This window comes from Lissotriton vulgaris, chromosome 11 (genome assembly GCF_964263255.1).
Source record: "Lissotriton vulgaris chromosome 11, aLisVul1.2, whole genome shotgun sequence".
Lineage (NCBI taxonomy): Eukaryota > Metazoa > Chordata > Amphibia > Caudata > Salamandridae > Lissotriton > Lissotriton vulgaris.
Window position 1 is genome coordinate 359154399 of NC_141699.1, and position 23622 is coordinate 359178020.

The following is a 23622-nucleotide window of genomic DNA, read 5'->3' on the forward strand; positions in this document are numbered from 1 at the left end:
ATGGAGAGCCTTGTGTGCGGAGTCTGAACATGAGCCTCTTGCTGACGGGGAGCCAGTGCAGGTCTCTCAGGTGTCCGGAAATGTGGCTGTGGATGTCCAGGACGAGTCGTGCGGAAGCGTTCTGGATGCGTTGAAGTCTTTTCTGAAGTTTGGCTGTGGTTCCGGCATAGAGGGTGTTTCCGTAGTCCAGTCGGCTGGTGACGAGTGCCTGGGTGACCGTCTTCCTGGTTTCGGTGGGGATCCATCGGAAGATCTTTCGGAGCATGCGCAGGGTGTTGAAGCACGATGATGAGACGGCGTTGACTTGTCTGGTCATCGAGAGGGAAGAGTCCAGGATGAAGCCCAGGTTACGTGCGTGGTCCGTTGGCTTGGGAGTGGTGCCCAGGGCAGGGGGCCACCAGGAGTCGTCCCAGGCGGAGGGCGATGATCCCAGGATGAGGACTTCCATCTTTTCTGAGTTCAGTTTCAGGCGGCTGTTCTTCATCCACTCGGCGACGTCTTTCATCCCTTTGTGTAGGCTGGTTCTGGCGGTGGCTGGGTCGTTGGTGAGGGAGAGGATCAGCTAGGTGTCGTCGGCGTAGGAGATGATGTTGAGGTTATGTTGGCGTGTGATGGCTGCGAGTGGGCTCATGTAGACGTTGAAGAGGGTGGGGCTGAGCGAAGATCCCTGTGGTACGCCGCAGATGACTTCGGTGGCCTCGGATCTAAACGGGGTGAGGCGAACTCTCTGGGTTCTTCCGGCGAGGAACGAGATGATACACTCCAGTGCCTTCTCTTGGATTCCGATGTTGCTGAGGCGCTGCACTAGGGTGCGGTGGCAGACAGTGTCGAACGCTGCGGAGAGGTCCAGGAGGATGAGGGCTGCTGTTTCCCCGTTGTCGAGCAGGGATCTGATGTCGTCAGTGGCTGCGATGAGGGCGGTCTCGGTGCTGTGGTTGGCTCGGAAGCCGGACTGCGAGTGGTCGAGGGATCCGTTCGTCTCGAGGAAGGCAGCAAGCTGTCAGCTGACGGTCTTCTCGATGACTTTGGCCGGAAAAGGGAGGAGCGAGATGGGGCGGAAGTTCTTGAGGTCGGAGGGGTCGGCTGTTAGTTTCTTCAGGAGGGCGCCGATCTCGGCATGCTTCCAGCTTTCCGGGAAAGGTGGCGGTGTTGAAGGAGGCGTTAATGATGTCCCTGAGTTGGGGTGCGATGGATTCGGTCTTGCTGAAGACGTGGTGGGGGCAGGGGTCGGATGGGGATCCGGAGTGCAGGGGTGTCTTTTGGTGAAATCTTACCCTCAGCTGGTCGTGGTTGGAGGGGTCCCTGGTTGTGAGGCTGCAGGCGTCAGGAGCGTCGAGGAGGGTCCTTGAGTGCTGGATTCAGAGTCACAGTCGCCGGGGGACGTCCTCGTGGTCTTTGTCCACTCAGGCACAGGCGGGGCTCGGTGGGTGTAGAGTGTGCTGGATTCGCGTTTTCTGGCTGGCACCAGGGGTGTTGCTCGTTTGAGCAGTACCACTGCTCGTGGGAGTCCCTGCGTTTGGATGAGCAAGGCAGTCCGGTCCTCCATGGTTTTTGAGTTTGCTGAACACAAGGGATGGTGGGATTTAGCAGGAGTAGGTTCGAGGATCGACAGGCCTGTAGGGCTGGGGCAAAGTCAGTTGGTGTTGTCCACTTGTTAGCAGCCACACGGCAGGTCTTCTTTCTTCTTATTCTTCTTGGTAGTTTCAGAATCAGGATCTGAGGAAGGAAGGTTTCAGGGTGCCCCTAAATACTAAATTTAGGGGAGTCACAGGTAGGGAAAGGTCAGGGGCCAATGGGTCCCTTTCCAGGGGTGAGTACACCCCCTATCCTGCCACTCTCCAGTGGGATGGGGGAAGGAACCTACTCCTGATTGGGTGGGGCTCCCATTCTCAAAATGGCGGCAGCCCGGAGTTGTGCTTCACCTCGCCTCCCCCACCTGAGGGGTGGGGTTGGTAGAGGCTGGAACACCCACTTCTCTCACTTAGGTTTTCCCGCCGTTCTTCCTGCCAGAGTGGGGCCCAGAACCGGTGGGGACCGGTTGCTGAGTACAGCAAGTGGTCTGGGGAGGCGCACAAAGGCAGCATGCTTTTGAAGCTCCCCCTGCTCATCCAGGGAGCGGAGGCCTAGCACCTCGCTCCAGGATGTGCTTTGTTGCTGGCCCACGAGAGCGGATGGCTCTCTACCCAGAGGTCCAGCAACATGTCTGCTGGGTGGCAGCCTCTCAGTCAGGACGCTGGTTGTTAGTTAGTTTCAGGGGGCAACTCTAAGTTGCCCTCTGTCTTGCATTTTACATTAAATCCCACACTTGCATCAGAGCGGGTTTAATGTGCCGAGAAGTTTGATACCAACTTCTCAGTCTTCAGTGTAGCTATTATGGGGCTGTGGAGTTCGTAATGACATCTTCCCAGCACAATATACTCTTAAGGGCAGCACCGCACTTAGTGCCCAGAAATGGACCTGGGTACTGTAGGGGCACAGGGCTCATGCCCTTGTACCCACACCACTGGCATAGTGCACCCAGCTAGAGGGGTGACTGAAGAATGCCAGGGCAGCGTGGTTTGTGGGTATGGCACACAGGCATGTGTTATACTAACACGTGGATGTGCACTGCCTTTTGGGTTAGATTGTGCTCTGTGCTTTGATTACGTGCTCCGGGGTATCACTCCCTACTTTGGAGTGTGTTAGATACTGTTGAAGTTAGCAGAACCTGCTTTCTGGTCTGTCTCCCTGGGCACAGTTTGTGCTGTATCTCTAGCTCTTGTTTCATATAAATAACAACGCTTTGTTGAATATTTGTAATGATTCTTTTATTGAACGGATTTGTATTTATGTTCATTTAGATGTTCCATTCACATCTATGTTTTTTCATTTATTTTCCATTTCCGTTTCCATATTTGTTTAACATCGGTGTTTATCTCTTATCCCTCTTATCCCAATGCATTTCGGCGCAGCGCGCCTTTATCAAGGGACTGGTCTGTCAAAAAAATAAATATCAAATTACATTCAATGTTTTGCTTAGCTTACTAATGCCACCAAATCATATATACATTTAAAGTTACTGATCAACAAGTGTGCATACGTGAGTATGTTTCTGGCTGAAAAAAGAAAAAACGATAATATGCAATTTCAGATAAATAGGTGAAACTGTGTTGATTCTGCGGGCTAGTGCATGTTGTTGACTCGTGCCATATCGACTCTCGGATTTGTTCTGCACCAAGACACTCAGCCTGCAAAGGCAGGGTGTGTGCCAGGGTACAGGGGCTCTAAGGGTGGCACAAACAGTGCTGCAGCCCTTAGGGGCCTTCTCTGGTCACAGTACCCTGGGTACCATTTACTAGGGGCTAACCTGTGGCCAGAGATGCCAATTGGGTTTAGGCTTCAAAGCAGTTTTAGGGAAGGAACACAGGCCCTGGGTACCTGATTGGCAGCAGACCAGGGCACACTCAGTCAAAGTACATCAGCAATTCAGCAAAAAGTGGGGGCATACCATGCAAGAAAGATGGCACTTTCTCACACACCTAATAAGTATTAAAATACCTCTTCTTGTATGCTCGGCTCCCCAAGTTTTTGGCATGATGCTTCTGTTGTTTAACTAACTTTTAAGTCTTTATATAACCTTTTTTGATGGAAAAGATAATATTTCATTGAACATTGAGATGGGAGGGCGGTGAGGAATCCGGGGTTAGTCAGTTAGAGTATCCACCACAAAGACCTATCGAAAGTAACTTGTTCTGATGAATACTTCTAACCACAGATTCCTCAACTTGTGAGTAGATACCAAAGCCATACTCCATCAAAGGTGGTGGTGCATCTGTGGCTCAGACCAAAAATTCCTGCAGGGCCCAAAGGGCAAAATGCCCATCCCTACAGGCCTGAATGCTGAGATAGTATGCTTCATGAATATGTGGACCGAAGCCCACAGAGCAGCCTAACAGCTACCCAGGACAGGAACTCCATGTGCAGATGCAGTAGTAGCAGCCTGTAACCTAGAATGAGCTGTAACCTGTCGGGGGCTGCTTCTTAGCTACAGAGATGAGCTGTAACCTGTCGGGGACTGCTTCTTAGCTACAGAGAAGAAGACTTTAATGTGGAGAACTATCCATCTAAGATGATTGTTTTCTGCACTCCCATGCCTTTATTTGACCTAAAAAACCCACAAAGAACTGATCGTCCAATCGGTGATTCTTGGTATGATTAATGTAGTAACTGAGGGCTCTCTTGTGGTCCAAGCAATGCAGTCTTGCTTCCGCTTTCGAACCATAAGGCATAACAAAAAATGTTGGACGGGTGATGGACTGCCGGACATGAAAAGTTGGTACTACTTTCGGCAGGAATGCAGCTTGAATTCTCAACACCAGTTTCTCTGGAAAGAATGTTGTGTAAGTTGGCTGGAAAGAGGGTCCCCGAAGCTCGCTCACACGCTAAGTGGACGTTATGCCAATCAAGAAGACTGTTTTCCGAGTCAAAAGATTTAGTGGACAGATGTGCATTTGGTTAAAAGGAGTACCCGTTAAAAAGGTAAGGGCCAAATTAAAGTCTCACAAAATACTTTGGTGGAAACATGAATTGTAAACCTTTAGGAAATCGCTTCATAATTGTCCAAGCACCACAAAAAAAAAAAAAAGAGCTGACAAATAGCCTTTAACAGTGCCCAATGCAAGTTCTAGCTTGGTCAAAAACAAACAAACACTTTCGAAAGTTTGCTATGTAGCGGGTCTATGTGGGATGCACTGAAACAAAACACAAACTTGTCCCAGCGCCCGGCTTACACACACTTCATGGGAGAGCACTTAACTGTCAAGACAACATCAAAAGTCTCAGGAAGGAGATCAAAGAAAAGCAACTACTGCCACTCAATCTCAACACATATAGGTGCAGATTGCACAGGCCCAGGTGCAGGACCCTGCTCTATTGTTGCAGCAGATGCTCTTTAAGGGGCAGCATGATTGGAGTACTGATACTGATGCCCAGATCTTCTGCATACCCCTCTCCCCTCATCCAATCAAGAGTCACTAGGATTACTTGGGCCTGGTCATTCTTCATCTTCTTCAGAACATGAGCCAGGAGGAGTAGAGGTGGGAATGCATATAGGAGTTTTGAGCTGTACTCTTAGCAGAATGCATCTACAAGACAGCGCAGTCTTGGGAACTCCACTGCACAAAGGTGTGATCTTGTGTATTCTCGGAGGTGACGAAACAATCAAACCATGCTGGAAGACAACCTGGATCACCTCACTGGCAGCTGAGTTAGTCTGCCCTGCGTTCAGAAATCTAGTCAGATGGTTCTGGACCAAAGAAATGTCGTTGAGATTCAGCTACTTTCAAAGGCGTAGGGTCCCCTGCACAGGACCCAAGACCCTACCACATCCTGATTGTTACAGTACCACATGGGGACCTCTACCAAACTTCCTTTGCTAGCCGACTTCCACCACTCCCGGATGGTCTTCTCTACCCAGCAACGATGCATCAGTCACCACTGTCAGTTCTGGGTGGGATAAGAAGAGGAATTTGCCTAAGGCCCAATCGTGGTTTAGCAGCACTCATTGCAGATCTTTTACACTGTATATTCAAACCTGGATGGAGTCTAATCAATTCCCATGGCGTTTCAACCACTTGGGTTTCAGATCCCACTGCAGAGCCCCCATGAGCCATCTGGCATATTAGACCAGCAAAAAAGCAGGTCGTCAACAATCCCAGTAGCACCAGCCTCCCTCACTCAACATCATGATAACCGCCTGAATGTCCTGGAAATTTCACTACGAGGGAAAATCTTGGAATCGCACTGTATCCAGGATGGATCTGATGAAAGGCAACGTCTGTAAAGGAGGCAGCTGTGACATTGTGTAAGATACTGGGTTTTAGTTGCAGTAACCCCCACCACCACTACCACCACCAATTTTTGCCTGGTATTGGATGCAACTTTGACTGAAGTGTACTGGGATCCTGCTAAGCAGGTCCCCAGTACCAGTGTTCTTTCCCTAAAAATGTACAATTGTTCCCCCAATTGGAAAAATACAGTGTAAATTACTTTTGGATTACTTTAGAATTACTTTTTCTACTCAGTCTGATATGCCTAGATATCACATTGGGACATTTCCTGGATAAAAGGTACAGATAACAGTTTTGCAATAAAACACAGTTACTTCAATTTCCAAACAAACACCATCAACACTTAGACGTTTTTCAGAGGAATACAGTCAATGAAATCCTAAGGGAAAAATGAAGTTATCGGTTTACAAATAAGTAAGCGGTTTATAGGGTCGAGTTTCTGGGGTTAGAACCAGGGTTCCCCGAGAGTCAAGGATGCACTCAACCCTCATTGGCACTAGGGCGGCCGGGTGCAGAGTGCTGAGGCCCAATGTTATCCTATGGATAGCCCTATGGGGGCTAGGGGGGCAGTAGGTTGGGCCGGCCAAAAGGTTGAGGGAGCAAAGCACCTAGGGTTAAGCTCAGGGCAAGGGGTATCCAACTTAGCACACAAGGTGCCCCCACAGTGGCAGCCTGGTGCAAGGTGCTGGATCGGCATAGGGTGCCCTGTGAGGAATCTTCCGTCAGAACAAACACTGCAGGCATGAAGACTTTCTGGAGGCGACCACCGGTTGGAAAGCTACGTTGGGAAGCTGGGGGGTGCCCTGACACCGTTGGTTGGGCCACCCAAGGCCATGGAGCGTTGGGTGCAGGGGTGTCTTTAGGCGTCAGATTTCCTTACCAACTCCGGTCGCAGGGACCCTCCAAATAGAAGCTGCAGGCGGCGTCAGGAGGCTTGAGACAGGTCAGGGATCACAGGAACCCAGGTCAGGATCGCTGGGGAGACCTCCTCATGGTGTTGGGCCACTCGAACTCAGGTTGTGGGCGTCGGGTGCAGAGTGGTGCAAACTGCAGATTTGGCCAGAGCCAGAGTCTGGTTTCTTGAGCAAGTCCGGGGCTCACGGGAGACAGTCTTTGGAGGGAAGGCAGGGCAGGTCCTCCAGGTTCTGGGGGGCTTCTGGGTACATGACAGGGTGGGACTCCTCTGGACCAGATCGAGGTCAGAACAGGCCAGTAGGGCTGGGGCCAAGGCAGTCAGTTGGTGTCCTCCACTTCTTTCTTCAACACAGCTCTTTGGTCCTCCTTCTTGCTTGTCTGAGGAGGCAAGGTACGGAGTTGCCTCTAAATACTAAATTATGGGGCGTTTCAGGTAGGTACAGGTGGAGACCAATGGGTCTCTTCCTTGGGGTGGGTACACCCCTAATTATTTCACCCTCCAGTGGGAGGCGGCATAAGCCTCACTCTGGTTGGCTGGGTCCCCCCCCATCTTCACGATGCCGGGGACTGAGAGTGGTGCTTTGCATTGCCTCCCCCACATGAGAGGGGGGGCGTTGGCAAAGGTCTGTACACCTCTCCTCCTACCTTGGTTTTCCAGCGAGTCTCCTTCCCAAAAAGGGGGTTGGAACCGGTGGGGGCCAGTTGCTGGGAGCAGTAAATGGCTGTGTCAGCTCACAAAGGCGGCAAGCCTTTGAAGCTTCCCTTTCGTGGACCCTGCCCATCCTGGGGGAGAATGCTTGGCACCTCAGTCTAGGATTTGCTTTGTTTCAGGACCCAGAGATTGGGAGGCTCTCAACTCAGGGGTCCAGAAACATGTGTGGGGTGCCAGCTGGCAATCAGCCAGCCAGCCAGGACACTGGTGTTAGGTCGTTTTTCAGGGGGCTTCTCTCAGGTGCCCTAGGAGTGCATTTGGCATTAAATCACACACTGGCATCAGTGTGGGTTTAATGTGCTGAGACGTTTGGTACCAAACTTTCCAGGCCCATTATGGTGCTGTGGAGTTTGCAATGACTAACTCCCAGACCATATACTCTTTATGGCATTACTGCACTTACAATGTCTAAAAATTGACTTAGACACTGTAGGAGTACAGGGGTCGTGCACCTGTACCCACAGGAGTGGTATAGAGCACCCTGCTAGATGGGTGGCCTACCTAACTGAGGCAGTGGGTTGTAGGCATGGCACACAGAGGTGTGTGCCATGTTGACTCTTCACTCTCCTCTGCACCAAAACACGCAGCCTGCAATGGCAGTATGTGTTAAGGTACAGGATCTTTAAGGGTAGCACAATATGTGCTACAGCCCTTAGAGGCCTTCCCTGGTCACAGGGTCCTTGGTACCTATGGTACATTTTACAAGGGACTTGCATGTGGTTAGAGAGGTGCCAATTTGAGGGTACAGAAGTACAGTTTTAGGGTAAGAACATAGGCCCTGGGTATCTGAGTGGCAAGAACCCAGGGCACACTTAGTCAAAGAGCATCATCTGGCAAAAAGTGGGGGGGTAAGCATGCAAAAATGGGCACTATCCTATACCATGTCCATAACACTGCATGTAATATTTGTAAGTCACCCCTACAGTAGGGTGGACAGCCCTAAGACAGAGTGAACATTACATGTGAGGGCATACCAGCATGAGCAGATATGCCCCTGTGCTGGTCAGTCCTATTACTGCCAGTACAAGTGACCAGGGAAGCCATTTAAAAACATGCTGGACATAGGTGAAAAATAGTTCATCAGCTAGATGATGACTTCACTGAAAATAGGGATGTTTGGTATCAAACATCTCGTATTGGTAAAACCACACTGATGCCAGTGTTCAATTTATTTATGAATACATGCACCCAAACGACACCTTAGAGGTGCCCCCCTGAAAACCTACCAAACTCTGGTGTACTTGCGGACTGGTTTCCGCCACCCTGCCACCTGAGACACTGTTCTGACCTCCTAGGGTGGGAGGCTTTGCTCTCTGTAGACCCAGAACATAGGCCTGCCCGGGACGAGGATGCAACACCCCCTCCCACAGGAGGGCCTGCTGATTAGCCTCCTTGGGCTGGTGAGCTTCTTCGAAAGCCCCTTGTCCAGAGCCCCCTTGGCATCTGGACAGGCGGGAAAATCAGCTAGTCAGGTAGGTGTGTCAACTACAGGCTAGTACCACCCCTAAGGTGGACTACTGTGAGGTGAACGCGATTTTTCAGAAGTAGCCATCTTTGTGATGGCATACATAGGACTTCTGGGACAGGGTTATGCCAGCTGCCCACAGGAAGTGGTCATATAGGGGGCTTATTGATCCCAAGGGTCAGCAGTTAATTGGCTACTATCCTACACCCCCTAAAGCCCCTAAATTCAGTATTTAGGGAGCTCCTGGCACCAGAGAAGCAGATCCTGACGACCTGACGACCTAAGAAAAAGGCACCAAAGTGGACTCGTCCTGCAGCTGTGACTCCAGAATCTTTGGAGGACTGTTTGCCTTCGAAAAAGACTCAAGACCTCCCGTGAACAGGAGATCTGTTCTTTAGAAACTCCCATGGGGAAGACTCTGAGGCCTCTGGAAATGCCAAAACGAGAGAGCTAAAATAACCACTGCACCGGTTGCCTCAGCCAGAGTTGTAGTGGGCCAACGGTGCCCCAGCCCTCCAGAGTTCAAGTCCACTGTGGTTTCACATCTCCTGGACTCCCCAACACTGCCTGCAGCCTAAGCACATAGGCCCAGTCTACCGAAACTGCTCCAGTAAGGAAAAACACAATGCCTAAGGACACCTCTGCACCTGTCACCCCATGGCATTGGAGAAGAGGACCCCGGAACAAATGATGACAATTTACAACTCCGTATCTGTCGTGAAGGCGATATATGGAGCAGAGCTGTGGGGAATAGGGTATGTAGATAGACTGCAAAAACAGGAAAATAAATACCTGAAGAGGCTTCTTAAAGTTCCACAGGGCACATCGTCCTATATAGTACACGAGGAACTGGGCTGTAAATTTTTGGAAGATCGATTACAATTAAGGCCTGTGGTGGCCTGGTTAAAAATATGGGTCAACCAGGAAGCCACCCTGTCCCAACGAATAATTTTAGATTGCTTGGGCAGGGAAAAAGGCAGTTCAATCCCGTGGCTAAAATATGTGAAAGAGGTTTTAGAGGGGATTGGTTTCGGAACCCTATTTTCAAACCCTCAAATTATCACTAAACGGGACCAAGGGATAGTAACTGAAAAGCTACTTAAAACCAAAGAGACAATACAGGAATCCGACTAAGAAATTGCAGACAGTCCGGGCTTATCAGCAAGTGAAATCTCATAGGGGGCAGGAATCTTATCTCGCTCTTGTATATAACCCACAAGATAGGTTTTAATAACACGTTTTAGATTCAACATGATTCACCATGTGCTATCAAACCCTTTGGGGTTTACTAAGTCAGTAGAATCAAAGGGACCATGCGGCTGCGATCACCAATCTCCGCTAGATACCCTTCATTTTGTATTATTATGCCCTTTTTATTTAATGCCTAGGCGCCGCTTTTGAAGAGGAATTTTGAAAAAAGCTAATTTTAGATCCGCGAGAGAGGTGTTGGCCTTTTCAAAAGTGTCTAAAGACCCCTTGACCCTATTCTGTGTTACTAAGTTTTTAAGGTCTTCTGTTAGATTGAGGTCCAGTATAGAAATATGATGATTGACTTTTATGGTGTTAAACAAACGCCGAATAAAGTTATTCAAAGTCAAAGAGAAGAGGACCAAAGGTGTCCTTGTATCGCCGAACAATGCAAGGCCTGAGCCCACTTGCTGGTTCAGCCAGACTGGCTTCGTAGCCAGAGTTTGCAGCCACTATATACAGAGACCGATCTTCATTGAAACACATTGTGGTCCTGACACGGATTTGCACTCTGCACCCGGCCGCCCTTGTGCCGCTAGTGGTGTGCTGTTGGTGCTGCCTTGAACCTTGCCACTCATCTGAACTCCTGGAGATTGGTCTTCTAAGTCGATGTACTGTATCTGGTTGCAGAACTTGTTCTTCCTTCAATAGGATAACATTGCAGAACTCAGAAATTGCACTGTGTCCACTTTTTAAAGTGAAAAGAATTCTATTTTGAAAACGTACTTACCTTAACGATTTTGCTCTGATGTGTAAACATATATAAAAGGTACTAGGTATTTTTAGAAATTGGTGTGGATCTCCTAGAGTGGTGTGTCATTAATCATTGTGCGTATTTTGCAAATGTCTTGCACTCCTCTGTGTTAAGCCTAAGGATGCTCGACCACAATACCCCTTAATAGAGCACTTTAAGGGTGCATTGCAAGCCGATGTCCACTAGTATGGAACCCTCTGTTCTTTACACAGTATATCAAATTATTGATATATCACATGAACTCTCTACACATTGATATTCAACCATAAAAATGTTTGAAGGTTCTCTGTCATCTGGAGGTAGTCTTAGACTGCCTGGGGGTGAGCGTGCCTTCAACAGCCAGACGTCAAGGCAGGGACAGACTAGAAGACCAAACCTCCTAAGGTGTGATGTGACCACCAACATCCTTTATGTAAACACCCAAGGGTCAGTAGTGAGTGCTTTGTATGTGGGAGCAGTAGCCTCTGCCTCGAAAAGGCCAAGACGTTTGCTGTGCCAGAGGCGGGGTCGGACACTGATGGAATTTCAAGCCCCTGGCGTACCCCTTAAAAGGGACAACATTGTTAGGGGAAACTGTCCGGCATGTCCAGAGAGATTTATAGAGAAGCTACAGGACTCTCTGAATTACTCTAGGGCCTAATCAGTGTTCTCCCCGAAAAAACAAGAGCCATCAAACAGCATATTCATTAGGGATGCCAGGACATCCTCTGAAAAAGTCCATAAACCTCATCCAGGCATGGCCTAACACACTCCAGCCGAGTGCCCAAACCAACTAATCGGTCTGGTCCAGGCCAGATCGGTTAACAAACTGCTCTGCATCTCAGCCAACCTGAATATTTTGGGTTAAAGATGTCCGTATGTCGTTCGGGACTGCCTGTAAAATCTGACCAACTATGACCCACAGTGCATAGGTATAGCAACCCAGGTGACTGAGTTTACTAATCTTTAGGCAAGGTTGGCAGAAGAAAACATGTGCTTGCCAAAGGTCTTCATATGTTTGGATACGAAGTCGGTGGAGCAGAGGGACAGGTAGCTGGGAAGGATGTTGGGAAGGGCTAGAGTCTAGAAGCTGGTAGCAAAGGCGCTAGGGTTTAATTTGATGGTGGACTTCTGCGCCACAAAGCTCTCTGCAGTTGCGAGCGGAGCAAGAAATTCAAGATTACTCAGAGCTGGTCTGCAGTGACGAATGAACAGTCTATTGTTCGGAGGACCAGAACATGATTTTGCCCATGTGCCCAGGAAAGGACCCATAAGGGCGTCATTAAAGGGCAGGAGATGTTTATTAGGTGCACATACCAATGGTCTTCATCATACTGTGGTAAAAATGTGCTCCCTTCATCATAATTCTGGTAGCATCTGAATCTGAGCGAAATATTTGATGCAATGCACTTGCACAGCTGTGGTAGGGACAGTATGTTTGAGTTAGAAGGAATTCCAAGGGGGGCTGAGCTCCATTGGGTTTGGAGCGCTGCCTCAGCAGAGGTCGGCTCGCAGTGGAGATCACTAGAGGTTGTGGATCATTCCTCTGGCGTCTACGGTGTCTATGTCGAAAGAGCTGGAATGGAGTAGAACCAGAAGGGGAAACCTGGAAATTCAGGGTGCATTGAGACCAGGTTTCAAATCTCATCTGCAGGAGTGAGACTAGGTAAGGTAGCACGTGGACAGTCCCATACACTCTCTGGCAATCGAAAGTGGTGGAAGAGGCCTATTAACCTTTGGCCTTTTTATGTTTCTTCTTCGCATTACCAGAAAAGTTGAATTGAGATAAATATCTGCAGTGGGAACGACTTCAGAAGCAAGAACGCACCCTTCCTTTCAACTTCGACCGGTCTTGGTGTGGAATCTGAAGGTGTTTTGCGACGTAGAGCTTCATGGCCTTAGGATTCATCTGGGTGCAGTCACTGCCAACTCTTGAGTTGTGTTCTGAAACCAAGCCCCTAAAGGTATACCTTGCAAGGTTCTGTAAAAGACATCTGTTTACAATAGTCTTTACAAGATTTAAATCCTGTTCCATTTTTAGGGAAAACTCTCCCTTGCATTTTGCCAGAATGTTTTAGGGAAAAAAAGGCCCGAAAATAGGCCCAAAATAAGGTAGTCAGACTAAAGGACTAGAATTTTGGAACAGAGTCTGAAGTGGCAGAAAGAAAGGTGGCTCCATCATCACTTTGGGCGCAGAAAGACGCTGACAAAGAGCTGCACTACACCACCTACCCGTGCGCAGGAGTACTCCTTTTGAGTTTTCAGCTTTTAGTCTGATGCCCGAGGATAATTCACAAGGTGAGGAATCTGCAAATAGAACTGTCCATCGGAATAAAATTCGAAGTCAACTATGTGTTTGAGGAATAGTTTACAATCATTCCTAATTCTCAAATCAAGCTTTGCTTTTCTTTTCTCTGGTGCCAAACCTTTTTCCCATATGGCTTTATGTAGACGCTACAGTGCCTGTAAGAATGCAAGATTGAGACTATGACTTGACGCCAATTTAAAGAACGCAGTTGCGGTCAATGGACATAAGCCTTTATTTGAAGGCACTGTGTTTTGTGCAATGACCAACTCATGGTCCCCCTCTCCAACGCCCAGATCCTGTTGTAAATTACCAGCAACCTGATGAAAGCTACTGTTTATCGGTCCCATTTCAAAATAAACGTACAATTTGACAAACCATATTCTATCTATGTTTGGTCACGTGTAGTAGTTCTAGCCCAAAGAAATAATTGGAGTACATGTTCTAATGTAATAAGTGAGTTCCTCCTCTTGAGCCCAGGCACTTTCACTGCTGAATCTACTCCAAGTGAGCTCCCTTCTCTCCAGCCACAAACTATTTCCTACAACATTCCCAGATATAGTTTCAAATCTATGACCTCTCTGTAGAACCTTAGTCAAGAGAATAGAACTCAGAGCTGCAGAAAACAAGTCAGGACTCCAGAGGTTTTAGAGGAAGTTCTAAAGCTCTGAGGTTTGGACACAGCAGAACCTTCCTAGTGTAAGCTCTTAACTCTCCAGTACGGGGCACGTAGCCTTGACCCACCCAAGAGTAAGCTGCTTACTTTCCAGTAAGGACTCTCATACCATAGAAAGAACTGAGATGGTGCAACCTGGTCAACAGCACTAGCACCACTACTTCCAGAACCTTCCCGGAAGGTGCTACATCATCCTCGAAAGCTAGGTCCTCATATTTAAGGCTCTTTCAGAAAGCTCCCTCCTCTCAGCCAATTTCACTCACCTGTGTGACATACACCATGTCAGCCATCAGAGCAAAACCCTCCAGCTTCAACTGCGAGATGAAGGCCTGAAGAAGAACATTTATCTGGGGAAAAAATTTAAGAAAATGAGGAACAAGGAAGGAAAGAAAAGTGAGAAAGAAATTGTAAAGCAAGAAGAAAGTTGTCACGAAGATTCAAACACAAGAGAACAGTCCTAAAACAAAATCGAAATTTGGCACCATATTTCAAATGACTTATGAGGACTACTGAAAAAATTCACAGGTCTTTCATTAACAGCCTTCGGAAATCAATGACATACACATAAAAGCCCAGCTGGTCATATTATGCAAATGTTCCTGTCACAGTGGAAAGTGCATTCCATTCGTAGTACCTCGGTTATAAAAAACAATTTTGGGACAAACGTTCAAAAAATGCTCTTTTACCTCTGATGGACCTACCCATCTTCGTTGGAGGGATGTTCTGTTCGTGGGTATGTGTAGGAAAGTGCCCCTTTTTGTCACTGCTTTTCGACTGATGTGCACTGGGTCCCTGCTAACCAGGCCTTAGTGCCAGTTTGCTTTCTCTAAAACAAGGTAAAATGGTCTAATTGTAACACAATCGGCACACATTTTGGCACCCCTGTAAGTGCCTAGTAAGTGGTACCCCTGGGTACCAAAGAGGGCCCCTAAGGGCTGCAGCATGTATTTATTATGCCACTCTAAGGGAACGCCATACAAATTGCATGCGGACAGCCATTGTAGACTACGTATCATGGTTGTAGGAAGCTGGCTCTGTATATGATATTGCTAGTAGGTGGTAATACTGTGCACAGAGTCCAGGGGTTCCACAAAAGTGTACAGGGCTCAAAGTAAAAGCCAAAGTGCTCTATTAGTGGTAGTGTGGGCGTGCAGCCTTAGGCCTAACAGAGGAGTGTCAGATAGTGATCATTCATGTACACACAACTCAAGAATTTATTTATTTATTTTATTTTATTTATTTTATTTTATTAGGAAGCTTATAGAGCGCACAGCTACCCCCAAAAGGGGGTGTCCCGGAAGGAAATCCAGACCAATTTTAGATTTAGATAGAGTACAATTTTCATTTAAAATACTTTGCACTATGAAAACTCGACACTTAGAATATTTTCAGAACAGTTCAATGTTATCCTATGGGGAAAACAGTTTTGAGGTTAATCCGGTAAGTACGCAAATAACAGTTCCAGTCTTCAGGACCAAAGGTCAGCAGTGGGTAAGGAGTAGGTTAAGTACCATCACTGCACTACCACTAGCTCAGGGGTGGCAGGGAGCAGACGTCAAAATCGGAATTCGGCCCAATGTGTTTCAATTGAGTCTGGGTGTCCTTGGGGCCGTGCAGCTTGATGTAAAGTGTGGAGAAGTGTGTCTCACTGGTTAGAGCAGGCAGACCCTGAAGCAGAGGTCAGACCCGGGACCAGGGTTCAATTCCCGACGCGGCAGTGTCTTGAGCTCAAATGTCCACGGACTTGATAATTCTCGCTTCGGTGCCTGACCTAATCATGGGTTCACACTCTGCAACTCTGGACATTAAGCTTGCTTAATCTCCACAGCGGCCCCCCGTGGCGGGATGCCTGGCTTTCACCTTGGGGATGCCCTGTAGTGGCTATCTCACAGGGAAAAGCCAGGACGGGTTCCCAAGGCAAGCGCCGAGATACCTCCCCAGGTGATCGAGCACTATATAAGAACATACAAAAAAAAAAAAAGTGGAAAGGTTGCTGGGGCCAAACTTTGGGTGTGTTAGGACCAGCACAGGGGAGGGTACACAATGCAGCACCAAACATACACCACCAGCGGCACAGGTGCAGCGTGCAAACACAGCATTGAGCGCCTAATGCAATCCTATGGAGTTTCTTCTCTTTTGGAAACAGGCTAAGGGGTGGACCCGGAGGGTTCAGTCAAAACACCAGCGACAGCACAAGTAACTTGAAGTTCTAAGGGTTACAGAGGCACCCCCGGCCGAGTCCACCAAAGCCCAGTGTCTGCGGGTGCAGAGGTGTATTTTGACCTTAACGGGCTGATCGTGGTGGGGGCGGGCAGAGGTGAGGGGGAGACACCTTTCAGATTCACTCTGAAGGCACAGTCATAAGAGGTCGGCCAACGCTGGATTCAGAGTCCTGGTTGCTGGGGGGATTTCACTGTGCAGTTGGGCCACTCAGACTTGTGCTGTGGACGTCGGGTGAAGAGTGCGCACGAGTCGCGTATCCAGAGTCTGCTGTTGGTTTCTTCTGGACAGGTCCACTGTCCAGAGGAGATTTGAGTCTTTGTTGAAGGCAGCAGTTCTCTCAGGGGTTTAAGAGGTTGCTGGCTGCAAGACAGGTTGCAGGTTCTTCAAAGCTGGAGACAGGCCAGTAGGGATGGGGTCAAGCCAGTCATCGTCTTTAGGCTTCTTCTGTAAGGGTGTCTTTCTTTCTTCGTAGGACGTCGAAGATCTAGTTGCCAGGTCTAAGAGAGCCACCTGAATACTAGATTTATGACGATTTAGGGGCTGTAGCAGGCAGGGCCAAAGGACACCTTACCTGGGAGGCAACAGGTGTAGTGGTTGCTTCAGGTGTCTGGTTTTGACAGTTCAAGATGCTCCAGAGACGTCTTCTTTGGATTTCTTTAGAACAGGACAGCTGTTTCCAGGGGGTCTTGAGTGTGTCTTGAAGGCAGCCAGTCCTCCCAGGGTTCTGGAGGCAGACAGCTGCAGGAAGAGTTGTCTTTGGGGCTGATTAGGTGGAGAATGGCAGACAGGTCAGCTGGGCTGAGGCCAAGTCAGGCACTCTCTTCAGGCTTCTGCTTTCGAGGCTCTTCGTGTCCTCCTTCTTCATATTATGATCAGCAGGATCTGCTTATATCATGCCAGGGGCTCCCCTAAATACTGAATTTAGGGGCGTGTAAAGTAGTAGCCAATGGGCTACTGATCCTTGGGGCCACTAAGCCCCCTATATGAGCACTTCCTGTGGAAAGTGGGCATAACCCTGTCCCAGGATTCCTAAGTATACCATCACAAAGATGGCAACTTCTGAAAAATCGTATTCACATCACCGTAGCCCACCTTAAGGGGTGGTACTAGCCTGGGGGTGACACGCCTACCAGACAAGCTAATTTTCTCACCTGTCCAGGTGCCAATGGGGCTCTGGACGGCAGTGGCTGTGGGGGGTTCGGGATGGAGGCTTCCTCTCTTGTGAGGGGAGCCAGATGTGCATTCTAAAGGCGGCGGCTCCTTTGAAGCTCGCCTGTCCAAGGAGGGTAATCAGCAGGTCATCCTGTGGGTGGGGGTGTTGCATCCTCTTCCCAGACAGGCTTTTCTTCCTGACCTCCTGAGAGTGAAAGGCTCTCACCCTAGGAGGTCAGAAACTTGTCTGTTGTGGCAGACTGGGAGGATCCACTTAGCAAGCGCACCAGAGGCTGGTAAGTTTTCAGGGGGGCACCTCTAAGAAGCCCTCTGAGTGCATGTTTTGATAAATCCAACACTGGCATATGTGTGGGTTTATCAAGACGAGATGTTTGGTACTAAACATCACTATTTACAGTGAAGCAATCATGTATCTGGGGAACTCGTTTTTACCAGTGTCCAGTACATGGTTTAAGCTGGCTTCCCTGGTGACTTGCACTGACAGTAATAGGGCTCACCAGCACTGGGGCATATCTGATCATGCAGATATGTCCTCACACACAATATTAAGCACCCTGCCATAGGGCAGTCAGGCTTGCTGTAGGGGCGACTTACAAAATATCATACGCAGTGGCAGTAGACGACATGGCACACAGGGATGTGTGACATGCCCTGGTTTCACTTTTGTATGTGCCAGGACACGCAACCTGCAATGGCAGTCGTACATGCGCTTGGTGAGGATTCCCTTAGGGTGTCACAATTTGTGCTGCAGCCCTTAGGGGCACTCCTTAGTACCTCAAGCCCTAGGTCCCAGATTACCCTTTACTAGAGACTTACAGGGGGTGCTAAAGGCTTTTCCAATTGGGGGAACAATGATACAGTTTAGTGAAAGAGCTCTGGCACTAGGGACCTGGTTAGCAGGAACCTAGTGCACTTTCAGTTGCAATCACATCTTGTACCTGGCAACATAGTGGGGGGAAAACATATCAAAAGTGGTACTTTCCTACAGTGGTGCACCTTGCACTCGCACAGACGTACCTCAGACAAATCCTGCATTTGCATAAACATACCATTGACATGCTCTATCTGAACACCTCTCTCCATACATTAACATGGGCACACTGGTCAGACCCTGTACTTAGGCTGGCATTGCCCTCAAACTGCATTCTCTTGAGGATGTCTTCTCTGACGAGACACTGTGTCTCAAACATTTTGCCGGTGCAAGAAAGGCAAAATACCATGATCTTGCTTTCAGGATGACAAAGGCCAACACTAAGCCAGTAAACCTTTTAATGTACTAGTCAGTCAGTTAATGGTAATTGTATTCATATAGCGCTTACTACCTCTGACGAGGTTTGAAGCTCTTTTCGGTGAGTAGAATGCTTCTCCGGAACCCAAAAAGGCTTAGGGGTGAATTAGTATAGGGAAATATGAAATTAATATGAGCAGTGGACATGTGAGTCCACACCCCACTCGCCACTCCAAAATCACATTTCTATAGTTTTCATCTCTTTTTTTTTTTAAAGCCGGGAGATCCCATAATCATATGTTGTTGTTGAGGTGAAGCTGGGACTCCAACCCTTTGTTTTTCAGTCGGCTGCTCCACTCGTAGCGTCATATCCTCCCCCTCTCCTCTCCCCTCCAACCTACTCCTCAACTCAAGTTGGGCATAAACAGCTGTGGCTTTCACTGTGACATTTTTAACAGCCGGCTCAGTTTCTGTGACTGGCCCAACTACGTGTATTTGTGCTCTTCAGTATATTTTCGTTCATGTTGGTGTTTTTTTTCCTCTTTGCGATCAGCTTAAGCTTTGTCCGCTCATCCTTTGTGTGTGCTCCGTTCCCATCCATGGCCACTGCACTCCTGGTTCCTTTTAGTCATCCCTCAATCACTTCCATAATCCACACGTGTGTTTTGAAGCTAAGCCCAACCTTCATGAGCCCCTCAGCACCACCAACCGACAGACGATGACTCCCATACCAATAGTTTGCACACGAGCCACTGGCAAAAGTTAGGCAATTTACTCAAATAAACTGTAAATGGAACAATTAAACTACACAAAGCCATGGAGGAAGAAGCATAATAATGAATGTTTTCATTTTGGTTCGCTGCAATAATGAATAATAAAATTTCCTTTTGTAAAAACATTGTAATTCCGAGGTTTCTTACATCCTTAAATACTTTAGACGGGGTTCCCGGATAGTCAGGCCAGGCAGCTAGTGGGTCATAATTATTGCAATCGCCACATGTGAGTATTTCTGTTTTGGAAGCATTCAATTTGAGGTGGCTCCATGTCATCCACTGATTAATGGCTCTCAGACAACTGAAATTTTTTGATTTTTCTTTGGGGTTTTCCAGTTTAAGGAGTATTTGTGTGTCATCTGCATAGTTATAGCACGTGAGGTGAAATTCATTGATCAGTGTCGGTAATGACTTCATGTAGATGTTGAAAAGCATGGGTGAGATGATAGTGCCTTGAGGGACCCCTGCTTTTGTGAAGTACGGTTTGGATAAGAAAGCGAGGGGGCTGGGGTATGGATTACATTGGTTCTGTTTTGAAGGTAGAATGTAAAATTGTCTCTCATCCTTTCTTCCTTCACCTCCTCCAACCACCCTATATCTAGTCCCACCTTTGTCAGCAGGGCACAAGTCAGGGGTACACACAGGTAGAATGGGTCCACCCACCATTTTCACAGGGTGCACACCATCCACCCTCATAATAAGAGTAGCTCCACTGACACATGCTCAACTTGTCCTGGAGTAATTTTCAGACACCGAGACACATTCAGCAGCACCTAAATATTGTCTGCTTTCGCCCCTGCAGCAACGTGTAGGCGCGCAGCGAGGGGGCTTTGTTATTTTAAATTCCAGCTGGGCACATAACATAAGCTGAAGTTAAGGGTTCATTAGGTCTCCTTTTGTTCGAGTAGCCTGGGTGGGAGCTATATGCAGCCTCACACTCTTGTTGCAAATGCAATGGAGGGGAAACAAAGGCATGCAGCTTGTAATCACTTCACAGGTACTTAAGAGAGCATAGTTTTGACTTGGTTCAGTCCCTGAAAGAGATATGCATGAACTGAAAGAACATCAGATGTGATGGTCCGTCCCACTATCTACACAAATAACTCAAATACCACTATTTTGTTCCTTTTATAGCGCTACTCCTCCAAATGCAGAGCGTCAGTGCGGTTTACATCACATGTACACATTATACATTGATAATAAATCATAAGTTTGTACATCAATGGACAGGATGTGGTACATAAGACAATGAGGGTTACACAAGAGTACGAGTCAGATGTCCTTACTAGCTCACTGGGCACTGGCAATACTGCTAATTGTAGTTTAGAGAATTATAGATGATTTAGGCAAAAATAAAACTAAACTGAGAAATCCCATGTTTAATTAAAAAGAAAAACACTTACTTGTCTTCCTAAAGAATGCAAGGTACAAGTAACTATGAATGGATTCCGCTATTTTGGCATCTATGTCACAGCTGATCCAGCAGTATTTCAGGCCAGCAATCTGCAAGATCCTCTGATCAGACTTAAAAATGATGTCCAACACTGGCGATCACTTCCCCTCTCCCTCCAAGGGAAGAGCGGCACTATTTAAAATGATGGCATTACCGTGATATATATATATATATTGCAAAATACATCATTACCGATTCCAGATATATTTTATACTAATAGTCTGTGCTGCTTGAACTCTCCTATGGGATAGGTCTTCCAGGCGAATAGCACTCAGCAATTGACCCGGAGCCGTTATGAGAGAGTAATTGCACTGCCCAACATCCAAACTTATTATAGAGCGCCAGCAACGCCACCACACTACTAGACAACCTCGCCAACCTCTATCTCAAACAGCTCGTCACGACAACCACCCATTCCGCCGGACACAAGCTCGACCCCATTTTCTCTGCCACCTTCAGCCAGACCACCGAACTCCATTGGACCGACCACCGCTGCATCTAATTCTCCTTCGAGAAAACCACCCCACACAACCACCAGCAAAGAATCCCCCACCGCTGCTGGAACAAGGTCACCTAAGACCAGCTAATCACCACCCTCGCCCGAGACCCACCAACCGACCACACCGACACAGCCTTCCGCAACCTCAGACAATGGATCGAAGACTGTGCCAACACTCTCACCTAGATCAAGAAACCCTCAAACAGACACACCGACAGAAGGGTCATCTGGTTCACCTCCGACCTCCAGGCATCCAAGCAGACCTTCCGAAGACTAGAGAAGAAATGGCGCCACGAGCAAACACCGGACAACCATGCAGCCCTCAAGAACGCCAGCCGCAGACACCACCAACTCATTTGAACCGCCAAAAGGACCTCCTTCAAGGAACGCATCGACAACGCACACAACAGCAAAGAGCTCTTCAGCATCGTTAAGGAACTCGCCAACCCCAGCTCCAGCGACATCCCGCCCACAAGACCTCTGCGACTCTCTAGCCACTTTCTTCCACTGTAAGATAATAGACCTCCACAACAGCTTCAACATCCAGACCCCCCCCCCCACCCGAGACTCACCGCCCCCAGCCACACTGGCCTCCTGATCTCCTGGAACCACGTCAACGACAAATACATCATCACAACCATGAACACCATCCACTCCGGATCACAGTCAAACCCTTGCCCCCACCACATCTTCAACAAAGCGAGCTCCTTCATTGCACCCCAACTCCGAAAGATCTTCAACAGCTCATTCGAGACCGCCACCTTCCCGGAAAGCTGGAAACACGCAGAGATCAACGCCCTACTCAAGAAACTCAAGGCAGACCCAAATGATTCTCAAGAACTTCCGACCAATCTCCCAGCTCCCCTTCCCGGCGAAAGTCACCGAGAAGATTGTCAACAGACAACTGACCCGCTTCCTTGAAGAGAACAACATCATGGACCCGTTCCAATCCGGATTCCGCAGCAACCACAGCACCGAAACCACCCTCATCGCCGCCACAGACAACATCAGGATCCTGCTGGACAACAGCGAAACCGCGGCCCTCATCCTCCTAGACCTCTCGGCCGCCTTCGACACAGTCTGCCACCACACCCTACGCACAAGCCTCTACAACGCAGGGATCCGCGACAAAGCCCTAGACTGGATCACCTCCTTCCTCACCGACAGAACCCAGAGAGTCCGCCTCCCGCCATTCCATTCAGAAGCCACCAAGATCACCTGCAGCGTACCCCAAGGATCATCCCTCAGCCCGACCCTCTTCAACGTCTACATGACACTGCTCGCCAATATTGTCTGATCACACAACCTCAATATCATCTCATGCTCCAACAACACACAGCTGATCCTCTCCCTCACCAAAGACCCCGCCACCGTCAAAACCAAGTTCCACAATGGAATGAACGCCGTCGCCGAATGGATGAAGAACAGTTGCCTGAAACTGAACTCGGACAAGACGGAGGTCCTCATCCTCGGCTCCACCCCCTCCGCCTGGGACGACTCCTGGTGGCAGACCTAACTGGGAGCTGCGCCGAGACCCACCAACCATGCACGCAACCTGGGGCTCATCCTGTACTCATCACTGACAATGACCCAGTAAATCAACGCCGTCTCCTCCTCCTGCTTAAACACCCTCTGTATGCTTCGCAAAATCTACAGATGAATCCCCACCGGAACCAGAAGGACGGTCACCCAGGCCCTCGTCACCAGCAGGCTGTACTACGGCAACGCCCTCTACATGGGAACCACAGCTAAACTCCAGAAGAGACTTCAATGCATACAGAACGCCTCTGCATGCCTCATCCTCGACATCCCCCGCCACAGCCACATCACTGCCCACCTAAGGAGCCTAACTGGCTCCCCGTTAACAAGTGGATCACCTTCCAGTTCCTCATCCACGCCCACAAAGCACTTAACGATGCCGGACCAGCATACCTCAACAAATCACTCTGCTTCTACACTCCCAACCGCCAGCTTCGCTCCGATGATCTCGACCTCGCCCCCGTTCCACACATCCTCCAAACGACCACCGGCGGCAGATCCGTCTCTCACCTCGGCCAAGACATGGAACACCCTCCCCATCCACCTGCGACAGACCCAGGACCTGCTAACCTTCAGGAGACTCCTAAAGACCTGGTTGTTCGAACAGTAGCGCCCCACCCTCCCCTCAGTGCCTTGAGACTCTCACAGGTGAGTAGCGCGCTCTACAAATTGTTTGACTGATTGATTGACAGAGCGGCTCAGCTAGCAACTATAAATCAGTGGGTTCACCAACGGCCATCCGAGCGGCCTATTGGATGGATCGGTTGATTCTACAACTGAGGGGGATACCTGAGAGCTTTATATACCGACCGAGGTACCTCCCACATTAGGGGGCCAAGGCTCTTATAGTAC

The 23622-nt window shown here is 48.7% G+C and overlaps 1 protein-coding gene across 1 annotated transcript in view; it reads right to left on the reverse strand.

Annotated features, from left to right (window-relative positions):
• SNRNP200 (small nuclear ribonucleoprotein U5 subunit 200) overlaps positions 1–23622 on the reverse strand; it is a 442987-nt gene that overhangs the window by 259360 nt on the left and 160005 nt on the right. Inside the window, exon 24 of the mRNA XM_086943332.1 lies at positions 14146–14229. Within this exon, the coding sequence (XP_086799458.1) occupies positions 14146–14229 (84 nt within the window). The remainder of the gene's footprint in view (positions 1–14145; positions 14230–23622) is intronic.